Here is a 12431-nt window from a genome sequence, read left to right as displayed (position 1 = left end):
GACTGCTGCGGCACACTAGCCACTTGTTACCCTTTGCTACCACCCCGGTCCTGTCGGCGGGGCCCCCACTCTAGCGACCGGTTTCGCCCGACATGGCTTTTTCTGTGCCTACGCTAGTTGGTTAACGACAACTTCCTATATATACACGTTGCATGATAGGGTCGTTGTGTATCAGTACCTACTGCATTGCACTATTTGAGGTGAGTTATTACGTTGTTTTATAGTAATTATGATTCTATATTTTTTATATGACGGGTATGTTAGGGTAGGGCTTAGAGGTATACAGCATATCTTGTAGTACCGCTCTGATACACCTTTGTGTATACGTATATGTACCTTCTGTGTATACATATATGTACCTTTAGGTTACATATATATGTAGTACCTATTACACACAACGTACAGCACCATCACTATCGGCCGCAGATACTTGAGACAACCGTGTTACGCTAAGCGCCAACAGAGCCTGCCTTTCGGTAGAAGTGCGCGTGGTGTTTTGTCACGTAAGGTATTACTTATTTCAATTCGTTTGATTCCTGAGAGAGAGAAGGATTTTGTTATGGGCCATTTTCGGTGGATTGCTCGCTCTGGCCGGATTACTTCCCACTCTACAGTTGCCCTTGGGGTTAGTGACGTGTTGAATCTATCCGTGCAGTCCCTCGCTTCCGCTACATGGCTGGACGACCAACACGCCACTAGCGGAATTAAGGGGGCAACAGGGCACGTGCCCGGCCCCCACAATTTGGCGCGTCCCCCCATTTAGAGAATCTAAAATGTTACAAACTTGCCGTAATTGATCCACAAAAATTCTTAGTCATGGTAACGTGCAGTGATGCGTTTCCATGCTGTTTCTCTGACTGAATTTCCGCTGTTCAGCTAACAAGGACACTTTCCACTCTCCTTCGCTCTGAGAATCGTATCTTTCATTGATGCTCTCGAATTGTAGCGAGTGAAGTCATTTTTTAAAAACTCAAGTTGATATTAAAAATCAATAGAGAAGCCGACGATGACCAACAGAGACTGTTGGCTGTAACGGTCAGTATTCTCGCCTATCGAAAGTGACATTTAAATTCGTGAAACACGATGAAAAACCTCTGAATTTGCAAGAATGAAATGCAGAAAATACAGACTATAGGGCGCCCCACACAATGCGTGCCGTGCCCCCACATGCTGAGTCCGGCTGAACACTCCTGGGAAACTGCAGTGGATCTTGCTAGCGCTGACGCACCATGACCGAGCATTTGTGTTTTTCTTTCGTTTGCGTTCGATAAATGGCTCAATCTAACCAAATTACAGAGTTTTGAATGTTATTTATGGCTGGTGGGCTATGCTGCAATGATTCGGTGCCTATTCCGCCATTGTGGGTCGTATATAGTTCTGTGCGCGGGAGTGAAGCGGCACACAGATGAGTAGTTGTCATGTGTGTCTGTGGCGGCTGCGTTGCGGTCGGTGCGTGGCGTGCGTGGCGGTGGCGCGGCAGGCGGCGGTTGTGTGTTGCGATGATCATGCCGCTCGCTCTCCCTGGGGTTCACCCGGATCCGACACCTAAAAATCGAAACCGGGAATACGTTGCGCCATTGCCCCCTGTTTCCTTGTGCCGCCTGGGATCTGTGTGTGGTGTGTTGTGTGCCCATGTGCGCCCTATCCTGCACATCATTGGCTCTGCACTGTGTGTGTGGTGTCTGCCCCCTTCCCGATCTTAACCTCTCCAATTGTGCGCGTCGCGCTGTCCCTACGTTCACGGTATGTAATTTCATAAAACGTACCCATAACGTGTGATTGCATTTGCTAAGCCACTAGTATGCTCAACCACATGCGTATTATTTGGCACGCCTGATAATGATTGATAATCGACGGCTTTGTTACAACTAGTAGTTAGAAAACCATGATAATGTCACGCTGACAGATTCAGTCTACTGTGTGAGGCAACTTTCATCCGTGTTCTCTTATTCATTGCCGCGCGAGAGGTACTGCGATTTATTGGCTTAATTTGCGGCTGGTTATTGGCTTAGGACACAGGGCACATCATCTCAACTAATCGCTAATATGAAGCCTACAGCTAGTTGGACAGTCAATTTAAACCAAACTAAAAATACGTGACAGCAAAAAAATACGTTTTTGTACACGTTTGAACCAGACACCCATCAGGCTAATCAACGCCACATTGCGTTCTGCGGTGCGTGGTGCTGCGTTGTCGCTGCGTATGCTGCATGTATCTGTTGTGCTCGTGCGCGTGCGCTGTGTGCGTTGTGGGTATGACTGTGTGCGTCGCCTTATGTGTGTATGTATTTTTGTGCTAGCGGCTCGAGCGATGAGTGTGTGCAGTGGGCGTGTGTCGTGGTGTTGCGTGCTGACGTGTCTTGACAAAGGCACCGATTCATGGTTTCACCTTCAGTTGCTCAGGGAAACTGATTTATTTTAAATTAAACTTAATCCTCATCCTCACTACATCGTTAACCAAGCTTGCAAAATTGCCCCGAACGACGCCTTAATTTCATATTCGATGAATCGATGACTAATAGTCAATTCATCTTCATGACGATGATCTCTCGACTACTCACGCCGCGCAGCACTTTCTTTGGATACTTTCTAGCTTGCTACAAACGCAGGCCGACAAACAGGTACATCATCGCCAATCGTCGGCATGTTCTATCGCTGTTCTCCGGGGCCATCAGTGGTGTACGTCGTGGCCTTGCTGTGCCGCCGCCGCGCTGACGGGAGGCCCGGCTGTCCGATCCTCAGCCAACAGTCACGTCGGGCGGAAACACTAGAAAAATTCCGCGCGGAAATAGCGTACGTTTCTTCGATTTCGTGGCGGATACGAGAGCATCCTTGTTATCCACGGTGGGGACAAATGATCTATCCTCTGAGGCATATGATTGAAAAACAGTTTCCACACTTGCAGTTACCGATAAGAGATTACACACGTCGATAACAAGCGTGTACTTTACCTATATTTAGAATACCTAGCGCGTGGTCATGCTAAAAATAATTTATTATGCACATATGTAATCCGATTGATTTGCGTTTAGTCACGGTACGCCACGCTTGCGTCACTTTTATAACTAAATACACTTTTATGCGGCGAAATGGAGTGAAGAGATGTATAGACCTTCAAATGGACGGCAATCTTTGCAGGGCCAAATAACTACAAACACTAAAAAACCGAATTTGGGGAGCAGAACGTCAACGCGACCTCTAAGTCGCTAGTTAAGCAACAAAAACCAATCACTAGGAAGCCAGGTCCGTCAAAACTCGCAACCACCATAGACTCCCCTTCTGTAGCGTTAAGGTCTATCATTGATCAAGGTCAAGTGTATACTACGCCCGAGTCTTGACTAGAATGACGATGGCGCACGCATTCAGGTATTATTATTAATTATCATCATCATCACGCAGCGAGCAGCATAAGCATGAATCATCTTCGTCGTCGTCGGTCTGTCCTCGTCATCTCATCATCAGCAATAGACTAATTTGATAAAATCGATCATGGGAAGAATGAGCAGGGAGTAATAGTGCACAAGTCATATTGGTTGTTGATTTGCTGGCGCAGAATTGTACAATCGCTAGAGGTGGCAGCGAGCAGCGATTGTCCTCACTAATCGTCGTCATGGTCTTCTATCTGCCGACAAGTCAGTTGAGCAGTCTGCTGACGTGTTCAGTCTATGGTTTTTGCGTTCTAGCCTGACAGGCGCCATCTCTTGTTAAAGAACAAGTTAAAGGGCGAAACTTCTGATGCGCGGATTATCGTCATTACTCTAAACGTGTTACGTTTACTACCATAAATCGCTCTCATTCATTAAGCATATATAGATTATATGTATTTCAATTAAAATATATTAACTTATTATAAGTATATTAAGATCTTTTCTATTGTGCTCATGACTTGTTATAACTGAATGCACGTTCCTTGTCACAATTGAACTGCCGCCACAATATTGAGTGCAGCAAAAAACCTTTTCTATCCGCTATTGTAGGCGGTCGTGAAGTGTGGCGCGAAGCCTGAGGCGAGAACGCATGTTATGCCTCTTAAGTTATTTTAGCTTCATCATCTAATACGGTAATTTGAGTCATATTGCAATTTCTGAATACCCCGATGGGGAAATGGGAGCCCCTCCACACTGCAGCTACGAACATTTCGATTATATTTAATAGAGGGACTGACGAAAACGATGCTCCGCGTTCTTTTTTGCGCGGACACGCATAGCGGATTGCACGAACCAAAACCCACGCTTCCTCAAACCAAGTGAGTTTGCAATCTTAGAATATGTGACGCAGATTGGACGCACTATACTTGGGTCATTGTTGGCGGACTCGTAGACCCCTGCGACTAATGACGACCCCCACAAAAGAATGTACGGATAGAGCGGCGCGCCATGATGATTGGAATTATTAATTCTAATAACAAGAAAAAAGTGGGTAAAAGCTACATTTTTGCATGCACGTTTTCGTGTATGAAATAATAGATTGCGGTATCGTCGCGAAAAAATATGTGTACAGGCTGGGGTATAAAGTGGCGAGGTGAGCTGAGAGTTGTGATTCTACGTGTTGCGAAGCCGAGTCTTATCATGTCATCGCTGGCTCATAACTGTAGTATAGTATAACACTATTGGTATTTATTAGATGATGAGATTGATGCTGTGCATGCATGGCGAAGCCCTATCCATGTGCGTGTTTTACCTAAGGTGATATGTTATCATAGATCGATTATTATTGGAACTGCATCAAAGGGATGAAATCATGTGACGTGTGCAAGGTCGCCGAAACGTTTACGTGTCAGTCTTGACACACGCGTCGCAGCCCCGCCCCTACTCCTCCTCCTCCCCTCGATCCCATATACTAGCAGATCGGTTATGTAAACACCCAAATGTTGGTTTTGTCCTTACAACGCGCCGACGCAACTTATCAATTTTAAGGCGCTCGTCGGTGGGTATCGTTGTATGGTAGCATCTGTGGGCAGGTGTGAAGGAACAATTGAGAAGCATATTGAAATTTAACCAGTGCTTTGAGGTTTGCAACGCAATGTACATTTCCCAAATTTTTGGAAATTGTGAGGGTGTCACCAACTCTATTTTCGAATTCTCGCCATACGGCGGAGGATTTATTTGGTCGTTCATAAAGGCACTATTTTAATAGTGTTCTTAATTGAGATATGGTGAAAACACTTAAATATAATGATTTAGGTGTTACGCTCCCTTAACTAGGATTATTTTCTAAAGCAGTCTGTTTGCTAATCTCGTTGTAGGGGGGGGGTTTTTTTTGTCAGAAGATGCTTTTACGCTCAGCACTTCCTGAAGAAGAAATTAGTTCACCTGGGAGGTTTTCATCAGTTCTGTTGAACCATAGATTCTTTCAGCAGGGGTTGTGGTAGGGCCAAATTATGGATTTAACTTCAGCGTGGGAATGCCTCACTAGGCATGTCGCTACCAAGTCGGACCTTTTGCAGCTATTCTAATACATAATTGTATTGCCTGGACGCAACCCTGCAGATGCACATGTGGCTAACTCACAGCTGTAGCAAAATTCATCGCCTCCTGAACAAATTAGTACTTACCTTGTGGATTTTACCCTGGGGTGGTGTCGTAGTTTGTGTGGTTTCAGCAACTCCCCAGGAGCTGTTAGGGGTATCTCCAAGCAATGGCGATTGCCATCTTTGATGTATGTTGTGGATTTGTGTCTACACTTGCAGCGCCACCATCTGGGTGCGGGTGTGGGCCACACTATAGGCTCAGTTTAAGATTGAGATTCTTTTTCATGCTATATTTGTTAAACGACTAAATAATAAATAGTAGGGACCTCCATAGATGTGAGTTGTATATTTTACTTTTCATCTTGATATCGCTTAAGCATCTATATCTGTCAGCTATGGCCCTTGGTGAGTATCCAATTTTTGACTCGGGGGCAGTTTAGTGCTAGGATGTGATGAGAGCCTGGTTACCATATGGGGGATACCCGTCTTGATAGACCACTTGGTCTTTGTTTTTATTTGATGATTGTATTGATTTCTATGGCTGTCACTCAGGGGCATAGGAACGGAGTAGTATTATTGAGGGCTGGGGGCAGTAAAGGACATCTGTTGCTGGTTTTATTTTTTAATTTTATATAATTAAGGAGAGAGAGAGGACCAGTCTATTTACCGCATAAAGGGAGGTGTGTAATGTATGTGGAATGCGTATGATGTTTTAGTGTGATTGAGGACGGTGGACAGCGACACTCGGCTCACCGATACTGGGTGTGTATGGTATGTGTAGTGTGTATGGAGGACCTGGTGTGTAATCTTTGCTGTGATGTGGTGTGTGGCGTCAGGCTGGAAACGGATGTTGTGGATGTATGTGTTGTGTGTGGTGCTGCGTGTTGGGTGTGTGATGGTGGCGTACCTCCGGTAGATGATTAGTGTCTCGTGGGTCTGCGTCTACCTCTCTCTCTCTTGCTTTCTCTTTCTCTCTCTTGTTCTCTCTCTCTCGCTCTCTCTCTTCTCTTTCCTTCTGCTCTCCTTTCCTCTCTCTTTCTCTCTCTTTTCGCTCTCTTTTTGCTCTTCTCTTCCTCCTTCTTCTTCGGTGTGGCCCGATGGGCGCGACTGTGCAATCCGGGGGCTACGGCCCTCGGGATGGGCCGAAGCGCCCGCCGGCCGCGCGCGAGGCAGGGGCGCCGAGGGATCGGTCGACAGAGCCAGGTGGAGGAGAATCGGGCGCGTGATCGAGGTTCGGTGCGACAGTGGCCAGAGGGCAATGCCCGGAGTGAAGTGGGACGGCGACAGTGGCGACGGAGTCGTGGAGTAAGAGGCAGAGGAGGGGGTGAGGGAGGGGTGGACGCGTGGGAGGAGGTGGGAGAGGAAATGGACCCCCCGCCCCTCGGGGGTACATTAAACTTGGATGGATCCTGCTCATATGGTGAAATCTTTTATGGTCAACGTCCACATGCATCATTCATTCTTGTTAGATTGCCAATTGTATATTAATTGTTGCTCTGTTATTAGAATTAAGTCCATGAGATTTTAGTGCCGTGCGGTAAAGAAATTGTTAGCTGAATATATTTGGGTTCGAACGGGGCTCGAAGTCAACAACGAAGAATAATAGAAGACTTAATGAGTATAAGACGCTGCTTGCCTAGCACAGAATGCATTTATCAGCAGAACACAGACAGCCAGATTAAGAGCCCTGCTTCGCACTCCGGCATCTCGTTAATGATTAATTATTATATTTAATTATTAATATTTATTGATATGTTTGACACGTGTTTGAGGGATGGGTTCAAATGATTATTCCGGGCCCTGATTCCTTTTCGAGAAAATAGAACGGCAAAGCAAGCTGCTTCTTCGGTTGGACGTCGTGGAAGTTTGCGGTGGGCAGGCAAGAAAAGATGGCGGCCCGATAATTGCCTGGTGAGAGATTGTTTGGTTTTGTCTGTGACCGGAAATTGAATTTAAATAGTCGTTCGGGATGCTAGACCCGATCTATGTGGTCTATTAATTTTGTGAGTTATATATATGTGTTTCAAGTGGCGCACTCTGTGTGCGTGCGTGCGTTCTGGACAGGGATCGCTTAGCGTTGCTATAGCGGTTTTGGTGGTGGCTTTGTCCTGTGCTCTTCTCGTCCTCGCTCTCTCGTCTCTTTTGTATGGCTCCTCGTTCTCGCTCGCCTGGGTGGCTTTGCGTCCCGAATCTCTCTCTCCGCGGTTCTCTCTCTCTCTTTTCTCGCTCGCTTCTCTCGCGCCATCTCTCTTTGTTCTCGCCTGCTTCTTCCCCCCACATATTTATTTTGTGTCCGCGCCAAATAAAAACTTCCTGACTCACCGAATTCTCGCGTCTGTCTCTTCGTCTTCCCACCACCCGCCGTCGGGCCACGCCCGCGCATGAAGGCCGACAACACTACCGCTTGGCCAGTGGACCCCAGTCAGCCGACGAAGCACGCAGGTCTTCGCAAAATGTCCAAAGCTCTATGGCGCGATAACCGGACGCGCCTCCGGAAGACGTGAGCGGGGGCGAACGACAAGCGCGCACGCGGAATGTGGGGGGCAGGTGATTCCTCGCAGGTCACTCGGTGGCCAAGGTGGTATTCGGCGGGTATCCTGGTGGATGGGGGTGAGCGCCCCCTGGCAGCGGCCTGTGTTCGCGGGCCCAGCGGCGATCTGTCATGCGTCGTTGTTCGCTATGAGTGATGCGGCGCTGCGTTAGTTGAAAAATGGGATTTTATTTAGGAGTGTGCATTGTCTGTGCGTTCAACGTGGAGCTTATTAATTGATGCGCCGGCGCGTGGTGTGTTGTCCATCTTGTTTGAGTCTTTTTTTACTAGTGTGGTGCGGTGTTAGTGTTAATTTATCACGAACACCCAGTGCGTCATCGGTGCACTGCTGCACGCAAAGACGCAGGGCGGACAAGTAAGTGGGAAAATGGCCGGTGCGCCGATAAGTTGTCCGGCCCTACGGTACATATGATTGTCCGGTTGTTGCAAGTAGCTGATGATGGTTACTCTCACTCGCCTGTGCATGTGTGTTGTTGCGGCATCGCGAGCGGGTGCCCATGTGCATTGTCGAGAGGAGGCGGCACGACTGTGCACTTGGGCCGCGTGTGAGTGTGCATGCGGCGACATCACAATAGCAGGACACGGACCAGCCACAGCACACGCACACCACACACAGCGTTACGTTAACGCGGGAGCGTTTGCGTTGGAGAGCGAGTTGGCTTGTGGAGGAGAAGCAGCGGCACTGCGACATGACGCCGTCCTTGCCCTTAGTTGCCGCCCCTGATGATCTATACTGAGTTCGGCTGACAGAGGTTTAAAATTTTCCATCTCATTCGTGGCTTATACATATAAACAAACATAGTCGTATTGGTATGTTATGTGAGCTGGTTATTATTATTGAACATATGCTAGTGTGTTTACTATGTATGAGTATATTTGTTTGCTTGTACAATGTTGTGACAATTCTGTGTGTTTGCTGTGTATATACGTGGTGGTATTTTACTTACGACGTGTTTGTGGTTTACGTTCAATAACCATACATTTCTATCTTATCTGTGTTCTCGTCGTTGTTAGTTGTGCTGCTTATGGTGACGTCGTGGTTCGCCTACTCGGTACTTCTTGAACTCGGGCTATTGGTGTGCTCGGCTTGGACATACCGCAGCTCACAACCAGTGGCTTTGGGTCGCTTACTGCTATGCAGGGATGTGTGGCGAATGTTGGTCGTTGTTGGGCGGAGATAATGGGATTGCATGTGTTTGCCGTCGACGCGCTCTTCAAGCGGCCTGGCTGACGGCTCGTGCTGTGGTTGTGTGTTGGATGCTGATTGGCTGCTGTGTGATCGTGGACTAACGAGGGAAAGGAAAGCCGGCTTTCGGCCCCCCCACCCCTCTGCCTCGCCTGCCTGCTGCCTACTCCCTCCCTCTCTCGCGCTTCGCTGCGCCCGCTGGTCTCCGGAGTCGGCCAGACCTCGTCTATCGAGTCCGCATCGTAGGAAACAGTTGACGCGATATTGTCTATTGTGCTAGTGAGACAGCCTCCGCTCGCTGTTGTGTGTGGTGGGTGCGCGTTGTCGTGCAGTGCGTGCGTGTGCGCGCGCGGTGCCTGTTGTGCTGTGTGTCCGTGCGGCCCGGGCGGACGCGTCGGTTAGTGTGTGTGTGGTGTGAGACGTAAGGTATGCTGTGTGTGGGGGTGTCTGGGGTGTGTGTGTGGGGGGGGTTGCTTGGGTGTGTGGGGAGAGACAACTATGTGTCGTTTTGGAGCTTTTTTGCTTGATGGCCGGGGGGGGGGTGGGGGTAGGGCTAGTCGTACTCTCACTGTTCGCCGATTAGCGCTGAAGGCATGGTTGTGTGTGTGTGTGTTCTTCGTCGCCTTGCTCTTGATGGGGTGCACTGGGCCGACGGAGCATCTGTCGTTGCTGTGTCTGTGTGTGTGGTGTGTTTTGTTTGGTGTTTGCTATGGAGTGTCAAATTTGGGAATTTTTGCACAATCTGTAAGGGTAGTTTAGAACGGCTTGTGATAATAGCACTAAAATGGCGCTCGCTCATGTATTCTAAGCATGTAAATGGAGTTCTGTAGTTAATAACTCATCTTGGCGGGGGCCACACCAAATATTTTCTCAGCAGAGGGCATGCTTCGCTTTAACTACTGCTTTTACAAAGAACGTCAACAAGAAAAGTAGAAGAAGACAAAATAACGTAACATCCACAAACAAAATCATAGAGAATGCTGTCGTAGTTTCAACTTTTCAGTATTGTTAGAGAAATAGGCATCTTTTGTCCGATATGGTTATACATACACGATATACGTCTGAAATTGTTTTAATATAGGCCTATTGTCAATTGTCCGTGGTTGTTTAGATAGTTATATAAACTATAACGCTGTATCAGCAAGGGTCCCATGCAAAGTATATTGCCCACGCTGTATGATTTATTGCGATACATAGACGAATAGGATCCATAAGAAGCTCGAACGTGAATCGAAAAGTACATTTTATATGAACACGCAGAAAGTTTATTTTTGGTGGTCAGAAACGCAATAAATGACAACTTTAGAATATAAGAGCTTCATTTACTACGCAGGTGAATATTGTTTGTAAATAAACCATGGTGTATTAGGTGTCTGTAATTCTGAGCAACAGATCGACCTGGTTTATAATGAATTGGTATAACGGTGGTGTAGATTATCGACCCCGGATTTCTAAAAATATCTGTTGTCAATACATGCCTTTGCCATTTACTGTATTATGTCGTATTTGCATTTATTTGAGAAGGCATAATGTTTAGCTTACATGGTGATACAATATCTCACACAAATTGACAAAAATGGCCTTGATATATATACATCATCGCGATGCTAACAGATGACCACATTGGTCGATCAAGAATCGGTCGCCGTATTTTCACTCGAATATGTTTTCAGATCCGAAAAAATGCTTCTACGGAGACTTTCACTGCGACAACGGCAAATGCATCGATGCAAAGCTGAACTGTGACCTGATCAATCATTGCGAGGACTGGAGCGACGAGCGGGGAAACGCTGACTGCGCGCATCAAGGTATATATAGCCACCGCTTCTACGTCTCTCGTCGCACAACTCGCAACTAGTATATATGAATGCATGCGTGTTATGCATGCGCAGTAAAATAATAAAAAATGTAAGAAAAATAATAGTGTGTGTAAATGCGTGGAATGCGTGTGTGTAATAAATGCGTGTGTGTAATAAATGCGTGTAAATGCATGCGCAGTAGCGTTATATACTCTACTATATATAATAACGCTAGAAATAATGTAAGAAAAATAATAGTGTTATTATATATAAATCAGTGACAGAGATCCACGCGGAAGAGATGAATAACCGCTAGGGGCCGCCAGTATCTATGAAGTTGTCGCCGACATCAGGGAAGCCGCCCCTTGTAAGATGTTCGCATTAAAACTCGCACATAACCTAATCGCTAGGCTCACCACCGCTGATCCATATACAACAACACAAATAACAATATCATAACGATAATAAATGTTAATTAGATATAGGTAATCGGTTTACACACGGAAGAGATTAGTAACCGCTAGGCGCCGCCAATGTCTTATAAAGCTGTCGCTTGAATCTATACACTGCAACATTATTATTTTATTATTATAACATTAGTATATTATTGTTTATCGTTTGCGTTTGCTGGACGCCACATTATTATAAAGGTTATTGCGTAGAATTGTTGTCTGCATTGAGGTTAGCTAAGTAATTTATCTATCTAACTAAACTATAGCTAGTTTTTATTAAGTATCTATATATCTATCTATCTATCTATCTATCTATCTATCTATCTAATCTATCTATCTATCTATCTATCCATCTATCTATCTATTCTATCTATCTATGTATCTTATCTATGCTATCTATCCTATCTATCTATCTATCTATCTATCTATGCTATCTATCTATCTATCTATCTATCTATCTATCTATTATACTTAATCTATGCTTATCTATCTACTATCTATCTATCTTATCTGATACTATTTAGTTAATTCTACGCTATCTATCTATCTATCTATATATATATATCCATACTATCCCTTCTCTCTTCTCTCCCTCTCCCTCTCTCTTCTCTCTCATCTCTCTCACATCTCTCGTCATCTCTCATCTCGTCTCTCTCTCTCTATCTCTCTCTCTCTCTCGTCTCTCTGCTCTCTCTCTCTCATCTCTCTATCCTCTCTCCCGCGCCCTTCCGTTCTCTTCTCTTCTCTCTCTTTCCCTCTCCTCCTACCCCCTATCTCTCTCTCTCTCTCTGCCCTCACCTCCGTTCCTCATATCTCTCTCTCCCTGCTCTCATCCCTCTCCGTCTCTCTCCTACTCTATATATATATTATATAATAATATATATATACCCTATCTACGTATGTTGATAACCAGCATGGGTTGAGAGCGTAGAAAAGCCCGAAGAATCTAATGTTGCTTAGCATAGTCAACAAG

General features: G+C 46.0%; 1 protein-coding gene across 1 annotated transcript in view; it reads left to right on the top strand.

The window, feature by feature from the left end:
- Positions 1-12431, top strand: part of LOC106815902 (enteropeptidase-like) — a 36428-nt gene that overhangs the window by 17563 nt on the left and 6434 nt on the right. Inside the window, exon 4 of the mRNA XM_014820433.1 lies at positions 10881-11015. Within this exon, the coding sequence (XP_014675919.1) occupies positions 10881-11015 (135 nt within the window). The remainder of the gene's footprint in view (positions 1-10880; positions 11016-12431) is intronic.

Source organism: Priapulus caudatus, unplaced genomic scaffold, assembly GCF_000485595.1.
Source record: "Priapulus caudatus unplaced genomic scaffold, Priapulus_caudatus-5.0.1 Scaffold30, whole genome shotgun sequence".
Lineage (NCBI taxonomy): Eukaryota > Metazoa > Priapulida > Priapulimorpha > Priapulimorphida > Priapulidae > Priapulus > Priapulus caudatus.
The sequence above is the reverse complement of the archived record's forward strand: the minus strand, read 5'-3'. Positions and strand labels throughout refer to the sequence as shown.